The 26,448-nt window shown below is 49.5% G+C and overlaps 2 protein-coding genes across 6 annotated transcripts; one reads left to right on the top strand and one right to left on the bottom strand.

The window, feature by feature from the left end:
• Positions 1 to 5,226: 5,226 nt before the first annotated feature.
• On the bottom strand, positions 5,227 to 12,197 carry ZBTB3 (zinc finger and BTB domain containing 3). 4 transcript variants are annotated; one of them, XM_015434599.3, is made up of 2 exons: positions 11,962 to 12,197; positions 5,227 to 7,747 (listed from the first exon to the last, which is right to left on the bottom strand). In XM_015434599.3, exon 2 carries the CDS (start codon positions 7,694 to 7,696, stop codon positions 6,128 to 6,130), a length of 1,569 nt encoding a protein of 522 aa, XP_015290085.2. In that variant the 5' UTR covers positions 7,697 to 7,747; positions 11,962 to 12,197; the 3' UTR covers positions 5,227 to 6,127. The 4 variants fall into 4 exon arrangements, with proteins under 4 accessions (XP_015290085.2, XP_005577617.2, XP_073869502.1 ...); XM_005577560.4 differs by having other exon boundaries at positions 11,966 to 12,197; XM_074013401.1 differs by lacking the exon at positions 11,962 to 12,197 and adding an exon at positions 8,269 to 8,423.
• A 4,438-nt stretch (positions 12,198 to 16,635) lies between these two features.
• POLR2G (RNA polymerase II subunit G) lies at positions 16,636 to 21,938 on the top strand. 2 transcript variants are annotated; one of them, XM_005577557.3, is made up of 8 exons: positions 16,636 to 16,745; positions 16,880 to 16,989; positions 18,279 to 18,438; positions 20,431 to 20,481; positions 20,588 to 20,653; positions 20,901 to 20,972; positions 21,468 to 21,501; positions 21,722 to 21,938. In XM_005577557.3, exons 1-8 carry the CDS (start codon positions 16,734 to 16,736, stop codon positions 21,733 to 21,735), a joined length of 519 nt encoding a protein of 172 aa, XP_005577614.1. In that variant the 5' UTR covers positions 16,636 to 16,733; the 3' UTR covers positions 21,736 to 21,938. The 2 variants fall into 2 exon arrangements, with proteins under 2 accessions (XP_005577614.1, XP_045227929.1); XM_045371994.1 differs by having other exon boundaries at positions 16,636 to 16,989.
• The last annotated feature ends 4,510 nt before the right edge of the window (positions 21,939 to 26,448 follow it).

The raw sequence follows: 26,448 nt of genomic DNA, 5'->3' as shown, positions 1-26,448 counted from the left end.
GCCTGGCTAAATTTTTTTGTATTTTTAGTAGATACGGGGTTTCACCATGTTGGTCAGGCTGGTTTCAAACTCCTGACCTCAGGTGATCTACCCACCTCGGTCTCCCAAAGTGCTGGGATTATAGGCGTGAGCCACGAAGCCCAGGCTGTTTTTTTTTTTTTTTGAGACGGAGTCTCGTTCTGTTGCCAGGCTAGAGTGCAGTGGTGCAATCTCAGCTCACTGCAACCTCTGCCTCCTGGATTCAAGAGATTCTCCTGTGTCAGCCTCCCAAGTAGCTGGGACTACAGGTACCCACCACCATGTCCGTCTAATTTTTTTATTTTTAGTAGAGATGAGGTTTCACCATCTTGGCCAGGCTAGTCTTGAACTCCTGACCTTGTGATCCACCTGCCTTGGCCTCTCAAAGTGCTGGGATTACAGGTGAGAGCCACCGTGCCTGGCCTGTTTTTTTTTTTGTGTGTATTTTTTTGTTTTTTTTGAGATGGAGTCTCGCTATGTTCCCCAGGCTGGAATGCAGTGGCGCAATCTTGGCTCACTGCAACCTCCGCCTCCCGGGTTCGGGCGATTCTCCTGCCTCAGCCTCCCAAGTAGCTGGGACTACAGGTGCCTGCCAACACGCCCGGCTAATTTTTTGTATTTTTAGTAGAGACAGGGTTTCACCATCTTCGCCAGGCTAGTCTTGAACTCCTGACCTCCCAGTAATCTGCCGGCCTTGGCCTCCCAGAGTGCTGGAATTACAGGTGTGAGGTACCATTCCTGGCCTCAAGCGGAGGTTTGATAAACAACTGCCAAAAGGAGGATTCAGTGTTAGACTAGAAATTAGATGAGCTGATCCCCAGGAGCCTATGGTTCCTTAAATCCATGAATGGGAGCATTAAGACCGGTGGAAATGAGAAAGAATTCATTGATCACATCTCTACAAATTGGCATAAACTGTTCCTAGCATTCAGCAGATAAACTAAGGCCACAGGCTGGGCACGGTGGCTTATGCCTGTAATCCCAGCCCCCACTGCAGTCCAGCTTGGATGACAGAGGGAGACTCTGTCTAAAAAAAAACTTCAACTAAAAAAAATAATAACAGGCCGGGTGCAGTGGCTCAAGCCTGTAATCCCAGCACTTTGGAAGGCCGAGACGGGCGGATCACGAGGTCAGGAGATCGAGACCATCCTGGCTAACACGGTGAAACCCCATCTCTACTAAAAAAATACAAAAAACTAGCTGGGCGTGGTGGAGGGCGCCTGTAGTCCCAGCTACTTGGGAAGCTGAGGCAGGAGAATGGCGTGAACCCGGGAGGCGGAGCTTGCAGTGAGTTGAGATCCGGCCACTGCACTCCAGTCTGGGCGACAGAGCGAGACTGTCTCAAATAAAAAAAAAAAAAAAATAATAATAATAATAATAAATGAGGCCAGGCCTGGTGGCTCACCCTTGTAATCCCAGCACTTTGGGAGGCCGAGGCGGGGATGATCACCTGAGGTCGGGAGTTCGAGACCAGCCTGACCAACATGGAGAAAGCCTGTCTCTACTAAAAATACAAAAAAAATTAGCGGGGCGTGGTGGCACAGCCTGTAATTCCAGCTATTAGGGAGGCTGAGGTAGGAGAATCGCTTGAACCCAAGAGGTGGAGGTTGCAGTGAGCTGAGATTGCGCTGAGCCAAGATCGTGCCATTGTACTCCAGCCTGGGCAACAAGACTGAAACTCCGTCAAAAAATAATAACAATAATGAGACCACAGTGGCTGTAACTGTGATAGCTGCTGCTTTACAAATCTTGCAGGCTGGGCATGATGGCTCATGCCTGAATCCCAGCACTTTGGGAGGCCAAAGAAGTCGTGATAGTACCACTGCACTCCAGCCTCGGCAACAGGGAGACCTTGTCTCAAAAATAAATAAATAAATAAAAATATTGCAAATACCTGACTGCCACCTGCAAGAAAGCATGCACTTTATGCTGGATATTGAAAGCAAATGCTTGCGCCTCAGGAGAATCTCACCAGGAACAGAGCCTCTTTAGCTAAGTAGTGCATGTGACCACAACTGTCTACACATATAGACCCTTTATTATGCCTTGATTTTAAGAAATGATGTTCTGAGACAACCAGTTTTTTTTTTTTCCTGCTTTGTGTTTCTGTTGAAATCGAGATATACAGACTGTAAAATCCACCCTTTTAAGGGTAACTGATTCATAAAGGCATTTTGATTTGATATTTACTCTAGGGAAGACTTGAAAAGGTGTTCCACCCAGCTAGAATAGCTTTTATTGTATTTATTTATATCTTGCCTTGTTTCATCAAGGAATTAAAGCAGTAAGGTGGCCAGACGCGGTAGCTCAAGCCTGTAATCCCAGCACTTTGGGAGGCCGAGACGGGCGGATCACGAGGTCAGGAGATCGAGACCATCCTGGCTAACACGGTGAAACCCCGTCTCTACTAAAAAATACAAAAAACTAGCCGGGCGAGGTGGCGGGCGCCTGTAGTCCCAGCTACTCCAGAGGCTGAGGCAGGAGAATGGCGTGAACCCGGGAGGCGGAGCTTGCAGTGAGCTGAGATCCGGCCACTGCACTCAAGCCTGGGTGACAGAACGAGACTCCGTCTCAAAAAAAAAAAAAAAAAAAAAAAAGCAGTAAGGTACTTGCATAAATAAAATTAGAAGCCATTTGAAAGATAAGCTAGAAGGTTATTTCAACACAAAGAATGTGAAAGAACGTAGAATTCACTGAGCAGAAAAATGTTAACCATCTTTTGCTTCCCATATGTCCTAGTTAAGGAGCTTTCTTGGCCAGGCGCGGTGGCTCAAGCCTGTAATCCCAGCACTTTGGGAGGCCGAGGCGGGCGGATCATGAGGTCAGGAGATCGAGACCATCCTGGCTAACACGGTGAAACCCCGTCTCTACTAAAAATACAAAAAACTAGCCGGGCGCGGTGGCGGGCGCCTGTAGTCCCAGCTACTCGGAGGCTGAGGCGGGAGAATGGCGTAAACCCGGGAGGCGGAGCTTGCAGTGAGCTGAGATCCGGCCACTGCACTCCAGCCTGGGTGACAGAGCAAGACTCCGTCTCAAAAAAAAAAAAAAAAAAAAAAAAAGGAGCTTTCTTTAGCCACATCACTGCTCACCTTTCTCTCCTTCCTGTAACTCAAAAATAGTCACTTGCTGGTAAGGGTTCACAGTGCTGAATATGACACCGACTCAAAAAGACAGAAAGAAAATTCAGAATATTTACTTGTTATTTTCCCCCTTTTCCTTTTTTTTTGAGATGGAGTCTCGCAATGTCGCCTGGGGTTAGAGTGCAATGGTGCGATCTCGGCTCACTGCAACCTCTGCCTCCCGGGTTCAAGCAATTCTCCTGCCTCAGCCTCCCGAGTAGCTGAGATTACAGGCACCCACCACCACGCCCAGCTAATTTTTTGTAAAGATGGTTTCACTATGTTGACCAGGTTGGTCTCGAACTCCTGACCTCGTTGATCCGCCTGCCTCAGGCTCCCAAAATGCTGGGAGTACAGGCGTAAGCCACCGCGCCCGGCCTATTTCTGTTTTCCTTCCTGCTTTATTTACACTCACGTCCTTATGTACCAAGGAAAGGCTTGTAGGGAAACCTCTAGACCCTCATACAGCACAGGTGGGGCCAGACTCCTCACATATTCCTAGAGCTCTTTTTTGCCCCCATCCAATGATGGCACCCCAAACTGCCATTTCTTTGCTATCTCCACTGTCAGTAACCACCCACGTGACCTTAGGTGAGTAACCTAAACCTCCCTAGACTGTTGTCGTCACACTTTTCAAGTGAGGGAGTTGGACTCCATGAACTGTAAGATCCTCTCATCCTGAGTTTCTTACTTTAGGTTTTGCAAGCACCCATCATTGTGACAGCACCTCAGACCCTCAACCTCCCGCCACTAGTCAGCCACCACGGGCCTTAGTGTTGCCTGCCTTTCAGTGTCTCATCTTCGGAGAATTCAATTCATATCTACAACTTGCAGGCACAAGTTTCAAATCATCAATACAGTACCCATTGTATCAACAAAAGGTCTTTCGGTGGGGAAAGCAGAGGTAACAAGGGAACAAAGCCAAATATGCAAAAGGACAAAAAAAGAAAACAACTTATGGTTCTTGGTTAACTATGTTCAACTATTTATTAATTATTTTATAGTGACGGGAGGCCTCACTATGTTGCCCAGGCTAATCTGTAACTCCTAGCCACAAGGGATCCCTCACTTCGGCCTCCCAAAGTGCTGGGAGAACAGGCATGAGCCACCGCAACAGCCCTTCAAACATGTTTTTTTTTTTTCACTGCAACCTCTGCCTCCTGGGTTCAAGCAATTCTCCTACCTCAGTCTCCTGAGTAGCTGGGATTACAGGCACCTGCCACCAAGCCTGGATAATTTTTCTTTTATTTTTGAGACGGAGTTTCGGTCTTGTCGCCCAGGCTGAAGTGCAGTGGCGCAATCTCGGCTCACTGCAACCTCCACTTCCTGGGTTCAAATGATTCTCCTGCCTCAGCCTCCCAGGTAACTGGGATTACAGGTGCCCACCACCACTCCTGGCTAATAGTTGTAGTTTTAGTAGAGACAGGGTTTCACCATGTTGGCCAGTCTGGTCTTGAACTCCTGATCTCAAGTGATCCGCCCGCATCAGCCTCCCAAAGTGCTGTAATTACAGGAGCGAGCCATCGTACCTAGACAATATTTTTGTGTTTTTAGTAGAGATGGGGTTTCACCATGTTGGGCAGGCTGGTCACCTCGCAAGTGTTGGTATTACAGGCGTGAGCCACTGCACCTGGACGAAACAATGTTTTTAACCAGTATAGCAGGCAGGGTGTTTGCAGTCGCAAGCCAGGTTCAAATGCTGGCTTCCCCTTAATTAGCCTCCGTGACCCTGAACAAGTTAACTTTGATTTCTAAGTCTCAAGTTTGTTTATGAACAACAACAAACAAAACAGGAGGTGGACCCTATACATCCTGACGTTGAGGATTAAATGAGTATTTATACGAAATGTCTGATACAGCCCAGAAGACAGGAGCTCAACTGCAATAATAAATCATAATTTTATAAGCTTCCTTAATTTGTATACTTTTCTTAAGTAAAGGCTATAGCACCCTCTGCTTGTCCCACTTTTTTTCCTCATGAGCAATCTGACCTCTACCCCTATCCCAAGTACAGATGTGACATTCCAAAAAGAACTGAAGGAGAGGTATGAAAGCATGCCGGTTTTTAGAAGAAATCAGCCAACACCAGTTCAAAGAAATACTTTCATTCCTAGCTTTATGTTCCAGAACATACAGTGAGAAGCGATTATACCTCAGGAAAATTCCCAGTGCCCTTGGAGAGAGCTGTCATATCTCTGCCCCACAGAGTCCTGCTTATCTGGCTGGGCAAAGAAAAGGGTAGGAGGCCGGGCACAGTGGCTCATGCCTGTAATCCCGGCACTTTGGAAGGTCGAGGTGAGCGATCACCTGGGGTCAGGAGTTCGAGACCAGCCTGGCCAACATGGTGAAACCCCGTCTCTACTAAAAACGCAAGAATTAGCTGGGCATGGTGGTGCGTTCCTGTAATCCCAGCTGCTCAAGAGGCTGAGTTAGGAGAATCGCTTGAACCCAGGAGGCAGAGGTTGCAGTGAGCTGAAATTGCCACTGCACTCCAACCTGAGCGACAGAGCAAGACTGTCTCAAAAAAAAAAAGCAGCCGGGTGCGGTGGCTCATGCCTGTAATCCCAGCACTTTGGGAGGCCGAGACGGGCGGATCACGAGGTCAGGAGATCGAGACCATCCTGGCTAACACGGTGAAACCCCCGTCTCTACTAAAAATAAAAAAAATTAGCCGGGCATGGTGATGGCCACCTGTAGTCCCAGCTACTTGGGAGGCTGAGGCAGGAGAATAGCGTGAACCCAGAAGGCTGAACTTGCAGCGAGCCGAGATCACGCCACTGCACTCCAACCTGGGTGACAGAATGAGACTCCGTCTCAAAAAACTAAAAACTAAAAAAAAAAAAAAAAAAACAGAAAAGGGTAGGAACTTTCAGCCTGGGCAGAACCTTTATTCTTGTCACCGAGCAGGGGTGATAAGATGCCACCAACCTTCTGAGCTGCCATCTAAGGATGGTAAGAGCAGCCTAGCGTCAGCTCATGCTCCTTAGATGTTAGTTTTTGGGGCCAAGTACAAAATCTTTGGGTGGCCCTCCACCACTGCTGCTCTGTCTGTCTGCTGTTGGAGAGCCAGGGAGAGGTTGCACCCCTAGAAGGGGTCCCACTTCTGGATCCGGTTTGCTGCGTTTGGCCAGGTCCTCGTTGTGAGCCTTGCGGATGTGGCGGTAGAGGTCCCCTGACTGTGTGTAGCTCCGCAGGCAGTAGCGGCACTCGTAGGGTCGCTCACGTGTGTGCACCGTGGCATGTCGCCGTAGTGTGTAAGAGCATGAGAAGGTCTTCCCACATGTCTTGCAGGTGGGAACATCCTCAGTAAAAACCCCAAAGCTTCCTGGACCTGCTTCGTACTCAGAAGGCAGGTAAAGTGGCTCATGCACGGATGCGGGCGCAGGCAGGGGTGAGGTCACCAGTCCTCGATGATACTGCCCTGCACCTGGCAGCAGATGGTAGGGTAGATGAGGGTCTGAAGGCAGGAAGTGGTCACTTGGCCCCACCTCCTCCAGTCCTGCTGCCCCTGAGTCTTCAAAAGCCTCTGGCTGGGAGGGCTGTCCCCCATACACTGCTCCTCCAGGTGGGAACACTCTCTCAGGATCCTGAGGCTGTTCATCTGACACATCGGTCTCTTCATCAGAGATCACAATAGCTTCAACTTTCACCTGGACCAGTTCAGCTTCAGCTGGGGCTGGAGCCTGGGATGGAACTGGGGCTGAGACAGGGGCTGGGGCTGAGCTGGGGGCTGAGGCTGGGGTATAGAAGCCTTGCAGTGGTCCTCCAGGATCCCTTGGTTCCACCACCCTCAGACTCTCAGGACCCACATCAAGAGTTGGCAGTGGCTCCAATGAAACTGCTGCGATGCCAGAAGAGTAGTAGTTTGCAGGAATGGTCTCAGTGGAGCTACTAGGGCTGGCAAGAGAGACATCAGCCACCGGTGGAGGAGGTGCCCGCAGATGTGGTGCGTCAACCTCCATGCCAGGCTGTGTAGTGTCAGCCCCATTGGACATTGGTGGCTCATCTGGGGGACGGACAGTAGGTGAGGGAGCAGCAGAGCCTTTCCATTCCCCTTTGCCCCAATGGCCTGATGTCTCAGCAGATGACAACGAAGGCTGGGGGCCACGGGCAGTACTGGACAAAAACTCCAAACTAGGAGGCTGTGAGTTGGTTTCTTCCTCCTTCTTGGTACTGTCTGCCTCTGCCAGGGCCCGGGCTTGAAGCCGCCGCTTACACACCTTGACGATGTCATTCATGTGCAAGTAGCTGGCAGCTGCCAGCACATCTTCCACAGGGGTGTCCCCTCTCAGGGCCAGCTGGCCAGCATACATAAAGTCCAGAAGAAGCCCAAAGGCTGGGGCCGTGACAATTTCATTGTGAATACACACCAGATCCCTCTTGTCCAATTCCCGCTCCTTGTAGAAAAGCTGGAAGAATGGGCTGCAGGAGGCCAGCACAGCCCGATGGGCCAAGAACTGGGTACTACCCACCATCACGGTGCAGTCACAAAGGAAACCTTGGGACCGCTGCTCCCGGAGGCTCTGCAGCAGCTGCTGACTGTGTTCTGGGAACTCCATAGTACCCCACGAAGGAAAGGGGGCCCAAAAAAGGTCCCCACCAGTGGCTCCCTGAGAAAAAAGGACAGTGGGTTAAGACAGGTAACCTCCCCAGCAACCTTATCAGCCCTTAACTATCACTTCCCACCCCAAAACAATCGCTTAAGTTACTGCCCTCCTTTCTCCTAGGTCACACCCAAAGCTCTCCCATAAGCTCCGCCCACCTCGGCCTAACCTTAGAACAGGCCCCACCCCCACCAATAAGCCCTGCCCCCGGAAGTCCCGCCCCTTAGCCACCCTCCGCTTCCTTGATGCCCACCCGGTAGCTTCCAACGGCTCCACGAAGTAGGGATCTTTTTCGCTCCCAGGCCTTGCCAGGCGATGCTTCGACGCCCCACTTCGGAAATTCCCTAAGCATCTCCCTCTCGCATTCCAGGGGCTAAGGACTCCCAGGGTGGGAACTAGCAGAGAAAGCTGATCCCTCACCCACCACCGAGCAGCCACAGGGCGAGCTCCGCCCCTTCCCACCTTCTCAGTTTTAATTGGCTTAAAATTGCCCTCCCCTGTCACGGATTGGTCCGCTTTCCACTAACCAGCCTCCCTCTAACGGCCATCTACAATTGGGTGCTCGCCGCCATCGCGTTTACAGTCAGGCGTTGGATTGGGTGGCGCTTCTGTCCTCAACTTTTCCTCCTTGTCCCGCCTTCCTTGCTTCCGAGCTCTCAGGATTGGCTGAGCTTCTTCTACCTAATCCCGCAGGCAGGAGGTGCCCGGCACCGAGTCGCTGAATGCGGCGCTCTCCTGGGAAGGCCAGAGTTTGGGAACCCTGCAGTGTCGGACCTGAGCTGACAGCATGCCACTCCCGCTACAGGCTGACAGAGAATAAGAGAACCAACTAGGCCAGGCGCAGTGCTTCACGCCTGTAATCCCAGGACTCTGGGAGGCCGAGACGGGCAGATCACTTGAGGTCAGGAGTTCAAGAGCAGCCTGGCCAACATAGTGAAACCCCATCTCTACTAAAAATACAAAAATCAGCTGGGCATGGTGGCGCATACCTGAAATCCCAGCTACTTGGGAGGCTGAGGCAGGAGAATCTCTTGAACCCAGGAGGCAGAGGTTGCAGTGAGCCAAGATAGCGCCACTGCACTCCAGCCTGGGAGACAGAGCAAAACTCCATCTAAAAAAAAAAAAAAAAAAAAAAAAAATCCAAGATGACCTACTGCTCCACTCCTCCAAACTAAGGTTCCGGGGCTCCCGGCTCATCTTACGGTCAATTTATAGTTGAGAGGATAGAGTGTTCTTTGTTTCCAGAGCGTGCTGGGCAGGTGCTGGTAGGAAGGGGTGAGAATGGGGTCAGGGCCATAAAATGTCCCAGGACAGGAGAGAAGAAGCAAAAACCGCGTCCACTTCTGAAGGAATATTTGAGAGTCCCTACACAGCTAGAGGAAAAGGCTGTAAGTTGGGCGTCAGTGATAACTGCCCTGTCTGACCCAGGCAGTGTTACTAGAGGAGTAAACTCGGTGCCCTAATCCTCACTTCTTCACCCACCACTCTAAGCATCTCTACCTTATTCTGCCGTCAGGGCCTCCAATCAGACCTAACCAGAATTAGGGAGAGTTTCTATGCAACAAACTTGTGCTAGATACATGCAGGGTATGTTGGCCTTAGCTTGAGATCATGCCTCTTCAAGACACTGTGTTCATTCTTTTTTTCTTTTTTTTTTTGAGACAGAGTCTTGCTCTGTGCCCCAGGCTGGAGTGCAGTGGCCCGATCTCGGCTCACTGCAAGCTCCGCCCCCCCCCCCCCCCCCCCCCCCCGTTCACGCCATTCTCCTGCCTCAGCCTCCCGAGTAGCTGGGACTACAGGCGCCCGCCACCTCGCCCGGCTAATTTTCTTGTATTTTTAGTAGAGACGGGGTTTCACCGTGTTAGCCAGGATGGTCTCGATCTCCTGACCTCGTGATCCGCCCGTCTCGGCCTCCCAAAGTGCTGGGATTACAGGCTTGAGCCACCGCGCCCGGCCGACACTGTGTTCATTCTTACAAGCCATACAATATTTGCTGTATAGGAATTAAAACTAAGAAATGGGCCGGGCACAGTGGCTTACTCTGGTAATCCCAGCACTTTAGGAGTGCAAGGCGGGAAGATCACCTGAGGTCGGGAGTTCGAGACCAGCCTGACCAACATGGAGAAACCCCGTCTCTATTAAAAGTACAAAAATTGGCCGGGCACGGTGGCTCAAGCCTGTAATCCCAGCACTTTGGGAGGCCGAGACGGGCGGATCACTAGGTCAGGAGATCGAGACCATCCTGGCTAACACGGTGAAACCCCGTCTCTACTAAAAAATACAAAAAACTAGCCGGGCGAGGTGGCGGGCGCCTGTAGTCCCAGCTACTCAGGAGGCTGAGACAGGAGAATGGCCCGAACCCGGGAGGCGGAGCTTGCGGTGAGCTGAGATCCGGCCACTGCACTCCAGCCTGGGCGACAGAGCGAGACTCCGTCTCAAAAAAAAAAAAAAAAAAAAAGTACAAAAATTAGCAGGGTGTAGTGGCGCATGTCTGTAATCTCAGCTACTTGGGAGGCTGAGGCAGGAGAATCGCTTGAACTTGGGGGGCGGAGGTTGTAGTGAGCCAAGATCGCCGTTGCACTCCAGCCTGGGCAATGAGCGAAATTCCATCTCAAAAAGAATAAATAAATAATAATAATAAAAATACAAAAATTAGCTGGGTGTGGCGGTGGGCGCCTATAATCCCAGCTACTTGGGAGGCTGAGGCAGGAGAATCCGTCTCAAAAAAAAAAATAAATAAATAAATAAATATATATATATATACACACACACATATACACATATATATACACACACATACATATATATATATATGTTGTAAATAGAGACGCGGGACTCTCTATGTTGCCCAGGCTGGTCTCAAACTCCTGGGCTCAAGTGATCCTTCCAGCTTGGCCTCCCAAAATGCTGAGATTACAGGTGTCAACCACCAAGTCTAACCTTTTTAATTTTTAATTTAAGTTTCATTTATTTTTCTTCTTTTGTGTCTTGCTCTGTCGCCCAGGCTGGAGTGCAGTGGGGTGATCTTGTCTCACTGCAATTCTGATCCCTCAGGTGATCCACCCACCTCAGCCTCTCAAAGTGTTGTGATTACAGGCATGAGCCACGTCGCCTGGTCTCATATATATGTATATTTTTTGTTTGTTTTGTTTTGAGACAGTGTCTGCTCGGTTGCCTAGGCTGGAGTGCAGTGGGTGATCTTGGCTCAATGCAAGCTCCGCCTTCCGGGTTCACGCTTCTCCTGCGTTAGCCTCCTGAGTAGCTGGGACTACAGGCGCCGGACAGCACGCCTGGCTAATTTTTTTTTGTATTTTTAGTAGATACGGGGTTTCACCGTGTTAGCCAGGATGGTCTCGATCTCCTCACCTCGTGATCTGCCCACCTCTGCCTCCCAAAGTGCTGGGATTACAGGCGTGCGCCACCGCACCCGGCTAATTTTGTATTTCTAGTAGAGACAAGGTTTCTCCATGTTGGTCAGGCTGGTCTGGAACTCCCAACCTCAGGTGATCCGCCCATCTCGGCCTCCGAAAGTGTTGGGATTACAGGCGTCAGCCACCACGCCCAGCATATATATTTTAAATAAGAGATGGAAAATAACTATTTACCAAAATCAATAAATGACGCAAGAATAATGGCATTGTTTTACAGGGGGGTTGGGGGAGACACTGTTTTTCTCTCCTCTCACACCACCACAACAATCAACAAAGAAGGCTTCTGTGTGACCAAATGTGTTGGTTTTTTTCCCCCGTCCACAAGCAAGCAAGCAATTCCAGTTGGGTGTCCCTCTTGTTTAATGCCAACACTGTCTACCTGGAGATAACCTCAGATCTCAAAGGTTTAGGGCGCAGCTCCCAAGACCGCCCTCCCCACCCGCCCCCCAGTACTAGTTTCTTTTCGTTCCTTTTGTTTTATTTCTTTTCTTTTCCTTCCTTTCCTTTTATTTTCCTTTCTTTGTCTCTTTCTCTCTCTCTTTTCCCCTTTTTTTCTTCTTTCTCTCTCTTGTCTCTCTCTTTCCCCCTGCCTCCCTCCCTCGCTTCCTGTTTTTTTAAAATCAAATGACTGTTTACCAGACATGGCCCCTGACTTCTGATGCCAGTCAAAAGCCCCAGGCTGTTTTACCTGTGCCTCTGATTGACCAACTGTAAATCTAGGCCCCCACAACTCTACTTGGGCTTGGTTAACTTACTAGGGTGGCTCACAGAAATCAGGGAAACACTTACTTACGTTTACTGGCTTATTATAGAGGCTATTTCAAAGGATGCAGATGAAGAGGTGGCTAGGGTGAGGTATGGGGGAAGGAATGTGGAGCTTCCGAGCCCTCTTCCGGTGTGCCACCTTCCAGGAACCTCCAGGTGTTCAGCTACGTGGAAGCTCTGAACCCAGTCCTTTTGGATTTTTGTGGATGCTTCATTATGTAAGCATGACTGCTGAAACCATTAGCCACTGGTGATCAACTAAACAGTTCAGCACCCGCTCCACTCCCCAGAAGTTGGGGGTGGGCTGAAAGCCCCAACCTTCCAATCATGCCCAGCTGTTTCTAGTGACCAACCCCCCACCCGGAAGCTACCTAGGGCCTGGCAGCCATCAGTTAATCATTAGCATACCAAAAAAATCGCTTTAGAGATTTAGGAGTTGTATGCCAGAAAATGGGGTCAAAGAAATGTATATTTCACAATATCACACTGTTTCAGTAGGAGACAGCTCGACTTTCACATCTGCTTCTGTTAGCTATTAGGATATATTGTATTGATTGAAACACATGAAGAAAATTTGGTCTCACACAGACACGTAACTAGAAGAGTACTTCACCAGTCCCTGAAAGGTTCTTTCTAGGACCACAATTTCAGAATTGCTGTTCTGAGCTTTCAGGCTCTACATGTACCCACTTTGAGGAGCAGACACAACAGTCCTTTTCATTGCTTTGGTGTCTTTTTTATCCAAAGTTTCAGTCTCAGGCAGTAGAGTGTACAGTAGTGAAGAATGCAACTTTCCCAGGTGCGAGGGCTCACACCTGTAATCCCAACACTTTGGGAAACCAAAGCAAGAGGATTACTTGAGGCCAGAAGTTCAAGACCAGCCTGGTCAACAGAGTAAGACCCATATCTCTGCAAAAACTAAAAAAATTACCCGCACATGGTGACCCACACCTGTAGCTGGGGAATGCAATAAGCACTCCAGGCTGGCAGCCTGGGTGACAGAATGAGACCCTTTCTCAAGAAAAAAAAAGGGGGTGGTGCTGGGCGCAGTGGCTCAGGCCTGTAATCCCAGCATTTTGGGAGGCTGAGGTGGGTGGATTACCTAAGGTCAGAAGTTTGAGACCAGCCTGGCCAACATGGTGAAACCCCGTCTCTACTAAAAAAAAAAAAAAAAAGAAAAAAAAAATTAGCTGGCCATGGTGGTGGGCACCTGTAATCCCAGCTACTTGGGAGGCTGAGGCAGGAGAATCACTTGAACCTGGGAGGCAGAGGTTGCAGCAAGCTGAGATCACGCCACTGCACTCCAGCCTGGGCGACAGTGAGACTCTGACTCAAAAAAAAAAAAAAAAAAAAAAAAGAAAAGAAAGAAAGAAAGAAAAAAGAAAAAAAAAAAGGAACACAAGCTTTGGAGCAGGTCTGCTATTCATACCCAAATACCTCCCCTTAATCTCTTTCGGTCTCATTTACAAGGTCCAGCTCCAGAGGAATGGAGTCAGTGTTGTGAAGTAAGAAAGTTAATATTTCATTTATATAGGCGAAGGGGTGGCCAGCCCCTCCACACCTGTGGGTGTCAGGTGGAACCAGAGACTTGAGAAAATATAGAAGAGAGACAAAGTAGAGAGAAAGAAAAGTGGGTCCAGCGGCACTCAGCATACAGAGGAACCGCACTGGCACTGGTCTCTGAGTCCCTTCAGTATTTATGGATCATTATCTCTACCATCTCGGAGAGGGGGATGTGGCAGAACAATAGGGTAATAGTCAGGAGAGGGTCAGCAGGAAAACATGTGAACAAAGGTCTCTGTGTCATAAATAAGTTTAAGTAAAGGTGCTGTGCCGTGATGTGCACACACACAAACATCTCGGTGCAATAAAAAGCAGTATTGCCGCCAGCATGTCTCACCTCCAGCCCTAAGGCTGTTTTCTCCTATCTCAGTAAATAGAACATACAATGGGGTTTTACACGGAGACATTCTATTCTCATGGACATGCAGGAGACAGATGCCTTCCTCTTAACTACAAAGAGGCCTCCCTCTTTCACTAATCCTCCTCGGCACGGACCCTTTCCAGGTGTTGGGCTGAGAGACCATCAGGCCTTTCCCTTCCCAGGAGGCCATATCTCAGGCTATCACATGGGAAGAAAACTTGGACAATACCTGGCTTTCCTAGGCAGAGGTCCCTGTGGCCTTCCGCAGTGTATTGTGTCCCTGGGTACTTGAGATTAGAGAATGGTGATGACTTTTAACAAGCATACTGCCTTCAAGCACTTTTTTAACAAAGCACATCCTGCATAGCCCTAAATCCCTTAAACCTTGAGTCAACCCAGCACCTGTCTCTGCACATGTGCTGTACACATGGCTTGGGGCTAGGGTTGCAGATTAACAGCAAGTTGAGGCAGAAGAATTTCTCTTAGTACAGAACAAAATAGAGTCTCTTATGTCTACTTCTTTCTATATAGACACAGTAACAGTCTGATCTCTTTCCCCACATATAGGCAAGCACACAGGACTTTTTAGCAGGATTACATTTTTCATAGAAGATTGGTACATAGTTATAGTAATTTGGTTGGCTATAGACAATGTTTCTTTTTGGGAAAAGTACATGTAACTTTTTTTTTTTCAATGTTTTTTGATTTGGAGTCTGGCACTGTTGCCTGAGCTGGAGTGCAGTGGCACGATCTTGGCTCACTGCAACCTCCTCCTCCCAGGTTCAAGGGATTCTTCTGCCTCAGTCTCCCAAGTAGCTGGGATTACAGGCACCTGCCACCACGCCCGGCTAATTTTTTGTATTTTTTTTTTCTTTTTTTTTGAGACGAAGTCTCTCTCTGTGGCCCAGGCTGGAGTGCAGTGGCCAGATCTCAGATCACTGCAAGCTCCGCCTCCCGGGTTCACGCGGTTCTCCTGCCTCAGCCTCCCGAGTAGCTGGGACTACAGGCGCCCGCCACCTTGCCTGGCTATTTTTTTGTATTTTTTAGTAGAGACGGGGTTTCAACGTCTTAGCCAGGATGGTCTCGATCTCCTGACCTTGTGATCCACCCGTTTCGGCCTCCCAAAGTGCTGGGATTACAGGCTTGAGCCACCGCGCCCGGCCCCAATTTTTTGTATTTTTAGTAGAGATGGGGTTTCACTATGTTGGCCAGGCTGGTCTTGAACTTCTGACCTTGTGATTCACATGTAACTTTTTTTTTTTTTGAGAGGGAATCTTGCTCTGTCTCCCAGACTGGAGTGCAGTGGCACGATCTCGGCTCACTGCAACCTCTGCCTCCCGGGTTCAAGCAATTCTCCTGCCCCAGTCTCCCAAGTAGCCGGGATTACAGTCGTGAGCCATGGTGCCGGGGGTATGTAACATTTTTTTAACAGAGGATGAAATAGTCATGGATTTCCTGCACTCCAGCCTGGGTGACACAGCGAGACTCCCTCTCAAAAAAAAGAAAGTGAATTAATCTATAATCTGAGAACAGAAGTTGTAAACTATATGTGACTCACAGTCATATCTCTCTCGAGGCTTAAAATATTTTTTGGGATTGCAATAGCTTTTAAATTTTTTCTTTCTCTCTCTCTCTTTCTTTCGTTCTTTCTTAGTGTTGCTCTGTTGCCAGGCTGGAGTGCAGTGGCGCGATCTCAGCTCACCGCAGCCTCCGCCCCCCGGGTTCAAGCGATTTTCCTGCCTCAGCCTCCTGAGTAGCTGGGACTACAGGCACATGCCACCACGCCCGGCTAATTTTTTGTATTTTTAGTAGAGTCGAGGTTTCGCCGTGTTAGCAAGGATGGTCTCAATCTCCTGACCCCATGATCTGCCCGCCTCCGCCTTCCAAAGTGCTGGGATTACAGGCGTAAACCACTGCGCTCAGCCTAAATTTCATTATTTTCTGTAGTTTCCTGGCCTTTCGACTAAGGCTCATGTAAATTTTTTGTTATTTCTACACCAATTTCTGTAGATTATTATGAGAATTAAGGGAGATAATTATATAAAGGGCTTAACACAGTGTCTGGCATTTAGGAAGAAAGCAGTAAGTGGTAGCTATTATTTATTATTATTTTTTGTGATGGAGTTTCGCTTTTGTTGCCCAGGCTGGAGTGCAGTGGCCTCCCAGGTTCAAGCAATTCAGAGAGTTGCTGGCCGGGCACAGTGGCTCACGCCTGTAATTCCAGCACTTTTGGAGGCCGAGGTGGGTGGATCACCTAAGGTTGGGAGTTTGAGACTAGCCTGACCAACATGGAGAAACCCCATCTCTACTAAAAACACAAAATTGGCCGGGCGCTGTGACTCACGCCTGTAATTCCAGCACTTTGGGAGGCTGAGGAGGGCGGATCACAAGGTCAGGATATCAAGACCAGCCTGGCTAACCCGGTGAAACCCCGTCACTACTAAAAATACAAAAAATTAGCCGGGCGCGGTGGTGGGCGCCTGTAGTCCCAACTACTGGGGAGGCTGAGGCAGGAGAATGGCCCGAACCCGGGAGGCGGAGCTTGCAGTGAGCCGAGATCGCGCCACTGCACTCCAGCCTGGGAGACGGAGCCAGATCCGTCTCAAAACAAAAAAAAGAGAGTTGTGGTTTGATGGCCGGTGGGGGGGCGGGGCGGTGGTGAGGGGCGGGGCTTAGTGGTTCACGCCCACGGCTACAAGGCCCAATCAGACCCGTGGAGCAGGTGGAGTTCCGCCCTCGCTGAGGAGGTGGAGTTCCGCTCTCAACGACGCAGCAGGCGCGGAACTGGGGTTGCGGCGGCTAAGTGTGTTTCCGGTAGATTCCCAGGGGCGGTCGGAGGTGTGGACTGTTCCTGCCTTCATGCTCTGGGAAGATGTTCTACCATGTGAGCAGGGCCCAGGGTGGCGGCAAGGGCTGGGTGGAAAGGAGGAGCAAGGCCAGGCGCCGGCGCGAGGCTCCCCTTGTCGTCTGATAAGCTCCCAGCGCGTGGCCTGGTCGCCATCCCTCTTTTCTCCGCAGATCTCCCTAGAGCACGAAATCCTGCTGCACCCGCGCTACTTCGGCCCCAACTTGCTCAACACGGTGAAGCAGAAGCTCTTCACCGAAGTGGAGGGGACCTGCACAGGGAAGTGAGTGCCGAGCTCACCGTGCCGCCAGATCGTTCGATGCGCACACGGGTCGCTATACCTGCAAACCCTCCGCAACTCCTATTTAGTCCTGCCACCCACTCTAGGGACCCCGCTCACCCTCTCAGGCAGCCAGTTGCTTCCTGCTTTGGGTTCCCAGGGCGCCCTCTGCAATGCTGGACAATAAGACTTCCTTCCCTCAGCTGAGATTGGTCATTCATTCATTTACTCCTCAGACATTTTAAAAACACTTGGTGTGTGCCAGGACCCGTGTTGGGCTCAGAACAAGGTAGAATGGGAACAAGATAGAATGAGGCCAGCTCTTGTGGAGCTCACAGTGTAGTCATTGTTCCTGTGTCTCCTCTCACTCTGTCATTCTGCTGGTTTTCTCTTATCCCCTGTGTCCAGGGACCACACACCGTGGGCCTCTATATATCTTCTGAATGGATGACCAGAAAAAGTGGATCGAAAGTTTGGGGGAGGAAGGAAGTAGACTGGGACTTGACCATCTCTGGGCTTTGCACTGAGGGCCTTCTGTGATATTAATGAGCTGGGACCCAGCCCAGGGCAGTGGAGTACTTGGGCCTCCAGCATCAGAAAAACCTGCAGGAACATGCAGATTCCTGAGCCTCCTTATTCCCTACAGAATCAAGACTCTGTGAGGCAGACCTGAGAATCTGCATTTTAAGAAGATGATTCTCAGGCATCCCGAAGATTGAGATCTGTTTCCTCAAGGACTCCAGCCTTCTTGTACATTTACTGTGAAATTACCAGAACAGCATTTGGTCTTATACATACTGATCTGTGTTCTTTTTTTTTTTTTTTTTTTTTTGAGACGGAGTCTCGCTCTGTGGCCCAGGCTGGAGTGCAGTGGCCTGATCTCAGCTCACCGCAAGCTCCGCCTCCCGGGTTCAGGCCATTCTCCTGCCTCAGCTTCCCGAGTAGCTGGGACTACAGGCGCCTGCCACCTCGCCTGGCTAGTTTTTTGTATTTTTTAGTAGAGACGGGGTTTCACCGGGTTAGCCAGGATGGTCTCGATCTCCTGACGTCGTGATCCGCCCGTCTCGGCCTCCCAAAGTGCTGGGATTACAGGCTTGAGCCACCGCGCCCAGCCCATACTGATCTGTGTTCTGTCTTCTCTTGGTCATTAAGCTCTCTGGGAGCAGAGGTGCTATCTACTTGTCCTTTTGCTCTCCCCGACACTACTCCCAAGAGCTCAGTGACTTTTATTGCAGATGTCTCTAGAGGCTCTTGGACACACAATGTCTTTCTGTTTCTCATCCTCCTTGCAGGTATGGCTTTGTAATTGCTGTCACCACCATTGACAATATTGGTGCTGGTGTGATCCAGCCAGGCCGAGGCTTTGTCCTTTATCCAGTTAAGTACAAGGCCATTGTTTTCCGGCCCTTTAAAGGGGAGGTCGTGGATGCTGTTGTAACTCAGGTCAACAAGGTGAGACCATACGTAGGGGAGGCATTGGGGTAGTCTCTCAGTAGATCTGGGTTGGGTCCTGGCTCCACTTCATAACTGTGCCTTCAGCTAAGTCACTTTACTTCTTTTTTTTTTTTTGAGACGGAGTGTTGCTCTGTCGCCCAGGCTGGAGTGCAGTGGTGCCATCTTGGCTCACTGAAACCTCTGCCTTCTGGGTTCCAGTGAGTCTCTTGCCTCGGCCTCCCAAGTAGTTGGGACTAAAGGCAGGTGCCACCATTGCCGGCTAAGTTTTTGTATTTTTTTAGTAGAGATAGGGTTTTGCCATGTTGCCCAGGCTGATCTCGAACTCCTGAGCTCAATCTGCCTTCCTCGGCCTCCCAAAGCGCTAGGATTACAGGTGTGAGCTACCACGCCTAGCCATCACTTTACTTCTTGTGCTGCACTTTCAAATTGTATGGTAATCTTCCCTGCCCAACTCAGAGGGCAAGAGTCAACATTAATAGTCATAACAATAAAAGCCTGTGTTGATTGAGTAGTGACTGTGGGCCAGGTGAAGTGCAGAGACTCACAATGACTAAAAGGTGGGTGCTTTCCTTTTTTTTTTTTTTTTAAGATGGAGTTTAGCTCTGTCGCCAGACTGGAGTGCAGTGGCACAATCTTGGCTCACTACAACCTCCGCCTCTGGGTTCAAGTGATTCTCCTGCCTCAGCCTCCCAGGTAGCTGGGACTATAGGCATGCGCCACCACGCTCAGCTAATTTTTGTATTTTTAGTAGAGATGAGGTTTCTCCATGTTGGTCAGGCTGGTCTCAAACTCCTGACCTCAGGTGATCTGCCTGCCTCAGCCACCGAAAGTGCTGGGATTGTAGGCGTGAGCCACTGCCCCCGGCCAGTGGGTGCTTTTTACAGAAGCTGAAGCTTAGAAGAAGTTAAGTGTATTGGCCAAGATCATGTGGCCAACAGGTGTTCAAATCTTGGACTAACAGGCCTAAGCTCTTTAATACTTTAAAATGAAAGGTTAGGCTGGGCATGGTGGCTCACATCTGTAATCCCAGCACTTTGGGAGGCTGAGGTGGGCAGATCACCTGAGGTTGGGAGTTCAAGACCAGCCTGGCCAATATGATGAAACCCTATCTCTACTAAAAATACAAAAATTAGCCAGGCATCGTGGCATGTGCATGTAGTCCCAGCTACTCGGGAGGCTGAGGCATGAGAATCACTTGAACGTGGGAGGTGGAGGTTGCAGTGAGTTGAAATTGCACCACTGCACTCCAGAGTGAACAACAGAGCGAGATTCTGTCTCAAAATAAATACATAAATAAATACAAATGAAAGCTTAAAAAAAAAGAGAAGAGGGCTGGGTGTGCTGGCTTACACCTATAATCCCAGTGCTTTGGGAGGCAGAAGTGGGAAGATTGCTTGAGCCTAGGAGTTTGAGACCAGCCTGGGCAACATAGCAAGACTCTGTCTCTACAAAAAGTTTTAAAAAATTAGCCTAGCATGGTGGTGTGCACCTGTGGTCTCAGCTACTTGGAAGGCTGAGGTGGGAGGATTGCTTGAGCCCAGGAATTCAAAGGTACAGTGAGCTGTGATTACACCACTGCTTTCCAACCTGGGCAACAGTGAGAACCTGTCTCAAAATTTAGAAAGCAAAAAACAAAAACACAACACTTGAGGGGACAAAGAAAAGCAAGATCACTCTTTTTTTTTTTTTGAGACGGAGTCTTGCTCTGTTGCCAGGCTGGAGTACAATGGCGAGATCTGGCTCACTGCAACCTCCGCCTCCCGGGTTCAAACGATTCTCCTGCCTCAGTCTCTTGAGTAGCTGGGATTACAGGTGCGCTACCACACCCAGCTAATTTTTGTATTTTTAGCAGAGACAAGGTTTCACCATGTTGGTCAGGCTGGTCTTGAACTTGTGACCTCATGATCCACCCGCCTCGGCCCCCCAAAGTGCTGGGATTATAGGCATAAGCCACCGTGCATGACCATAAGATCACTCATTTTTTTCTAGGTTGGACTCTTCACAGAAATTGGACCCATGTCTTGCTTCATCTCTCGACATGTAAGTCTAGGCACACTGGGTGGGGCTGAGGAAGAGAGATACCCATTCATTACCATCTACTGAAGCATCCTTTTAAAGTGCTACCCTAATCTCACTTTCCTTTCAGTCCATCCCTTCAGAGATGGAGTTTGATCCTAACTCCAACCCACCATGTTACAAGACAATGGATGAGGTAAGTGGACAGAAAGAAGTCAGGAAGAGGAAGAGAGAATCAGTCATCCTGAGGGAGAATATTGGCCTGAGGATGGCCGAGCACAGATGGTCCCTGAATTACCATGGCTTGATTCATGATTTTATGACTTTACGATGATGCGAAAGTGATGTGCATTCAATATGCCCCCGGGCTTACAGTGAAGTAGTTGTGATGTAACCTCTCATAAACTGAGGAGCATCTGTACACTGTTCCCTCCTCTCCCCAGGATATTGTGATTCAGCAGGACGATGAGATCCGCTTAAAGATTGTGGGGACCCGTGTGGACAAGAATGACATTGTGAGTCTTTTCCCCACCTCTACCTATACCAGGCTGAGCGGAGAGCTGTTGGATTTCTTGCCACCTAGTTTCAGGGGGTTCTATGCTCTTCTGTCAGGAAGAAGGGATGGATGGGCAGAAGGCCTGGGGCTGCGGGGTAGAGGTTGGTTCTGTGCTCATCTTGGCTTCACTTTCTTTTTTTTTTTTTTTTTTTTGAGACGGAGTCTCGCTTTGTCGCCCAGGCTGGAGTGCAGTGGCCGGATCTCAGCTCACTGCAAGCTCCGCCTCCCGGGTTTACGCCATTCTCCTCCCGAGTAGCTGGGACTACAGGCGCCCACCACCTCGCCCGGCTAGTTTTTTGTATTTTTAGTAGAGACGGGGTTTCACCGTATTAGCCAGGATGGTCTCGATCTCCTGACCTCGTGATCCGCCCGTCTGGGCCTCCCAAAGTGCTGGGATTACAGGCTTGAGCCACCGCGCCCGGCCTTCACTTTCTTTTTACCATCTTTCCTGCAGTTTGCTATTGGCTCCCTGATGGACGATTACTTGGGTGAGTGCCTGATCATATGGGCTGGGGTTATTGCCTGGAGAAGGGTTGTGTAGGGGTGGGGAGTAATACAGGATTTAATGCCCAAATGAGAGAGAGACAGAAGAAACTTTCACGCTGTCTGGTTGAAAGATCCAGGACACGTTCCTTGGGATGAGAAGTACATGGTTGTGGCTGCCCCCAAATTCTGGGTCTAACTGATGCACTTTTTCTGGTTTCACAGGGCTTGTAAGCTGAGCCTAGTGGCTTCCTACCCTTGGTCCTGATGTAGGAAGTGTGATTGTCACACTTACCGTGTTGTCCAGAGGTCCAGTCTGGCTGCTGTTGTGGAGGCAAGGAAGGCAACTCATTCCAGAAGGCATCTGGTGCTTCTTTTAGCTTAGCTACTGCCTCCTGATTTTTCAGTATGTGTTCTAAGTATAAAAAGTCCTTGGTTCTCATGGAAGTGTTATCCTCTTTTTTTTTTTTTTTGGCAGTAACAATAACTCTTTAAGGAGGCTGTGGAGTTGTCTGCTTACTAGCCCCTCTTTCTTATACTGATGCGTCTGCTATCCTCAGCCACCCAGGGGAGCTGACTAACCCATTTGTCCAGGTTTAAAGGTGACCTCATTGAAGTCAAGGCTCTGATGTTGGGTCTTTGGCTTCCAGCAAATGATACAATCATTAGCGGCATTCTGAGTACTGATATAGTTCCAGAGTGTTTGCTCTTCTCCTGCCCTTAAAAGTAACCAAGAGCATAACTGGGAAAGAAGGGAGAGGAGACAGCAGACAGGGAGAGATGAACAAGAGGCTAGTAATGACACAGGCTATAGGATCTCAACACAGCCCTTCCTAAGATGGGTATATAAACAACAGTGTATCACTATACTACACTGAACTGAAGATGTAAAAGGGCTCAGAATCTAGTTAGGGTACAAAAATGTATGAAATACCTACAGGATTAAACAAACATGCCAATTTTCCCTGACACTATACCTCGGCAATACTATTTGTCTACCTTGGAATGCCCTTTCCCAGCTTGCCCATTTCCTATCTACTAATCTGTGAAATTTCATTTGTTATGTTTTTTTTTTTTTTTCTTTAACTTTCTTTGACTACCTTGGGAAGCAGAGCTCTAGCAGAAAACAAGAAAGCATGGTATTCGGATTGATACAGAGCCGGTTTAAGTCTTAGCTGGACTCGGGAGGATGAGGGATGAGACAGGAAAATCGCTTGAATCCGGGAGGGGGAGGTTGCAGTGAGCTGAGATCCCTCCACTCCACTCCAGCCTGGGCGACAGCGAGACTCCATCTCAAAAAAAACCAAAAACAAAAAAGTCTTAGATGGATGACCTTCTGTTTCCTCATTATAAAATGGGCAGAAAACCCTCTTTGGAGGCTGCTATATCAGACATGATATGTTAAAGTGGCTGGCATAGAGCCTGGTCCATGATGGGCACTCAACTTTTTTTTTTTTCTTTTTGTTTTGTTTTTTTTTTTGAGACGGAGTCTCGCTCTGTAGCCCAGGCTGGAGCGCAGTGGCGCGATCTCGGCTCACTGCAAGCTCCACCTCCTGGCTTCACGCCATTCTCCTGCCTCAGCCTCCCGAGTAGCTGGGACTACAGGCGCCCGCCACCGCGCTCAGCTGATTTTTTGTATTTTTAGTAGAGACGGGGTTTCACCGTGTTAGCCAGGATGGTCTCGATATCCTGACCTCGTGATCCGCCCGCCTCGGCCTCCCAAAGTGCTGGGATTACAGGCGTGAGCCACCGTGCCCGGCCTCAACTTTTAATTATCATAATTATTATATAATGCATCCCAAAGCCAGTGCAGTGGGGTGTATCTGTAGTCTCAGGTACTTAGGAGGCTGAGGTGGGAGGATCACTGGAGTCCTGGAGTTCTTCCCAAGTTCTCAAACAGGGGAATAACACCAAGCCTGAAAGGAAGAAACTGATGGACAAAGAAGCAGCTCATGGATCCTAAGCATGTGGGTGCCGGTGAGGATGTAGGGTGTGGCATCGAAAAGGCTGGCACTAATAAGAAAAAAGAAAAAAAAAAAGGCTGTCACCTGTGGAGGAAGGGAACAAGTGGGATGCCCTGGAGATGGTTTCCAGAACTCTTCTGAGCTTTGAAGGTTGGTAGTAAGGGAGTCTGAAAGTTATAGCCTCCTAAAGAGGTCACAGGGTAATAGGGTACCATGTGCCTGGCAACATGCTAAATCCTTTACACACATTTCTGAATCTTCACAACAGTTCCATGGACTAGATTTCGTTATCCCGCTTTATAGTTGATGAGACAGGTCAGACAGGTGAACTAATATGCCTAAGGTCACACAGCTAGTGAGCCGTGATTTTTTAAGACTAGTCTGGGCCTGGTGTGGTAGCTCTTGCCTGTAATCCCAGCACTTTGAGAGGCCGAGGTGGGTGGATCACTTGAGGTCAGGAGTTTAAGAACAGCCTAGCCAACACGGCAAAACCCAATCTCTACTAAAAATACGAAAATTAACCAGGTGTGGTGGTGCGTGCCTGTAATCCCAGCAACTCAGGAGGCTGAGGCACAAGAATCGCTTGAACCATGGAGGTGGAGGTTGCAGTAGGCTGAGATTCCTCCACTGCATTCTAGCCGCGGCAACAGAGCGAGGACTCTGTCTCAAAAAAAAAAAAAGGCTGGGCATGGTGCCTCATGCCTGTAATCCCAGCACTTTGAGAGGCTGAGGTGGGCGGATCACAAGGTTAGGAGTTCAAGACCAGCCTGGCCAACATGGCGAAACCCCATCTCTACTAAAAATACAAAAGTTACAACACTTAGCCAGGCATGGTGTCGGACACCCGTAATCCCAGCTACTCCGGAGGCTGAGGCAAAAGAATCACTTCAAACTGGAGGGCAGGGTTTGCAATGAGCCAAGATCACGCCACTGCACTCCAACCTGGGCGACAGAGTGAGACTCAATTTCAAAAAATAAATAAAAATAAAAATAAATGAATAAAAACAGTCTGACTCTGGCCAGGTATGGTGGCTCACGCCTGTAATCCCAGCACTTGGGAGGCAGAGGTGGGTGGATCACAAGGCCAGGAGTTCAAGACCAGCCTGGCCAACATGGTGAAACCCCGTCTCTACTAAAAATAAAAAAAATTAGCTGGGTGTGGTGGCGAGTGCCTGTAATCCCAGTTACTTGGGAGGCTGAGGCCGGAGAATCATTTGAACCTGGGAGGCGGAGGTTGCAGTGAGCCAAGATGGTGCCACTGCACTCCAGCCTGGGCGACAGGGTGCTACTCTGTCTCAAAAAAAGGAAAAAAAAAAAAAGTGTCACAACAAAGCCATCATAGTTCTTGCCAGGTGCTGGGTGTGTAGAGCGAGCCACCTTTCTCCCATCTGTGGTCATGGAGGTCTCACTACTGCCTTCCCTGGTCCCTGCCTCCACTCGGATTGGGAGCAAATGAGCTCCAGACAGGGTGGATACAGGTTCACTACATCTAACAGGTCCCTGGCAGTCCCGGCCTCCCTCCCATCTTTTAGTGTCTCCAAGGTTGCTGATGGCTGTCCAGAACAGTAAACCTAAGCAAGGAGCTCTGCCAGCTGTCCAGGTCTGGCTAAGCTGACTTCAGGCTCAGTCAGACCTTAGAGGAGAGGCCCCTCTTTCTCTTAACGCACAGGTGGGCAGACACCTGAAACCACTTCTAATTTGTTTCTGAATATAACTGTAAGAGACTCAGCAGGGTCACATTCTCCTTTGGTGGGGTTGCCATGACAACCACAGTCGCATCCATCTGGCTTTGCCACCTCTGTTCCCAGAGGATTTTCTTTTCCAGCGGCAGCACCATCTAGCCCTGAGAGAGGGGAAGAGAGAGAATGTGTACATTCGTGCTCCCTTATGCTCCCATAGTTCACCCAGTGCGAACTACCCCATCTTGGGTGAACCTAAAGGAATTTACTGTATGCCTTGTGACGTATGAGGGAAAGTTTCTCTTTTTCTTTTTTTTTTTTTTGAGACTGAGTTTTACTCTTGTTGCCCAGGCTGGAGTGCAGTAGTGCGATCTCGGCTCACCACAACCTCCGCCTCTTGGGTTCAAGCGATTCTCCTGCCTCAGCCTCCCGAGTAGCTGGGATTACAGGCGTGTGCCACCACATCCAGCTAATTTTGTATTTTTAGTAGAGATGGTTTTTCTCCATGTTGATCAGGCTGGTCTCGATCTCCCGACCTCAGGTGATCCGCCCGCCTCGGACTCTCAAAGTGTTGGGATTACAGGCGTGAGCCACCGCGCCGGGCCAGGAAAGAAAGTTTAACCTCCAACTCTGCCAGAGACTCTCAGACATTAATTTACAACAACTGTGTGAAGTGCGCATTATTACCCCATATTAGGTAATTTGCCCAAAGGCAGTGTCAGAATTTTAACCCAGCTCAGTCTGACTCCAAATACCATCCTTTACTCACTAAGCCCACTGCTTATCTATTGAGAACTGCCCAAGTAGCTGTTATCGCAGTGGGAGTTGGAGAAAGAGCTATCAGAGTGCGTGTCCAACGGTCATGCAAGGCAAGGCAGGCCAGGGCTTGTATTTGGTTCACAGGCTTGGGCAGAATGCGAAGTAGGCGCAGAAAGAGCAGAACCCTGGAGTCCGGAGCTTGCACGGGATGTTCGGCTCGGTCACAAGTACCCTCTGCTGGGAGCCGCGCTGGCTCAGGCCGGTTGCCCTGGCACGCGGGGAGGCGAGGCTACACGTTCGAGGCCAACCTGGTCAACACTGATTAAAAAAAAAAAAAAAAAAACTTTAACAGAAGTCCCCTCTGCTTGCAGAGAGCACCTACCGAGAGCCCCATCTATCCCTTCAGGAAGGGGAAGTGGTATGTGATGCTGGGGAGGTAGGCTGGGCAGGAAAACTAAGCCAGACATCAAAATCTAAAGCTTTGCTTCAGCCGCGAAAATGCAGGTGCTCAGAAACTCGAGAGCAAACAAGACAAAGAAAATGAAGACGC

The sequence above is a fragment of the Macaca fascicularis genome, chromosome 14 (genome assembly GCF_037993035.2).
Source record: "Macaca fascicularis isolate 582-1 chromosome 14, T2T-MFA8v1.1".
Classification (NCBI taxonomy): Eukaryota; Metazoa; Chordata; class Mammalia; order Primates; family Cercopithecidae; genus Macaca; species Macaca fascicularis.
The sequence above is the reverse complement of the archived record's forward strand: the minus strand, read 5'-3'. Positions and strand labels throughout refer to the sequence as shown.

What these genes read in the sequence shown, in the direction of transcription:
- ZBTB3 (XM_005577558.4), bottom strand. Translation starts at nt 8,093, where the DNA reads ATGCTTAGGGAATTTCCGAAGTGGGGCGTCGAAGCATCGCCTGGCAAG. An exon ending in GAGCCGTTGGAAGCTACCGG is followed by an intron (nt 7,748 to 7,994) that starts GTGGGCATCAAG and finishes CTTTTTTCTCAG; the next exon opens with GGAGCCACTGGTGGGGACCT.
- POLR2G (XM_045371994.1), top strand. Translation starts at nt 16,721, where the DNA reads ATGCTCTGGGAAGATGTTCTACCATGTGAGCAGGGCCCAGGGTGGCGG. An exon ending in GAGGGGACCTGCACAGGGAA is followed by an intron (nt 16,990 to 18,278) that starts GTGAGTGCCGAG and finishes TCCTCCTTGCAG; the next exon opens with GTATGGCTTTGTAATTGCTG. An exon ending in GTGTGGACAAGAATGACATT is followed by an intron (nt 20,973 to 21,467) that starts GTGAGTCTTTTC and finishes TCTTTCCTGCAG; the next exon opens with TTTGCTATTGGCTCCCTGAT.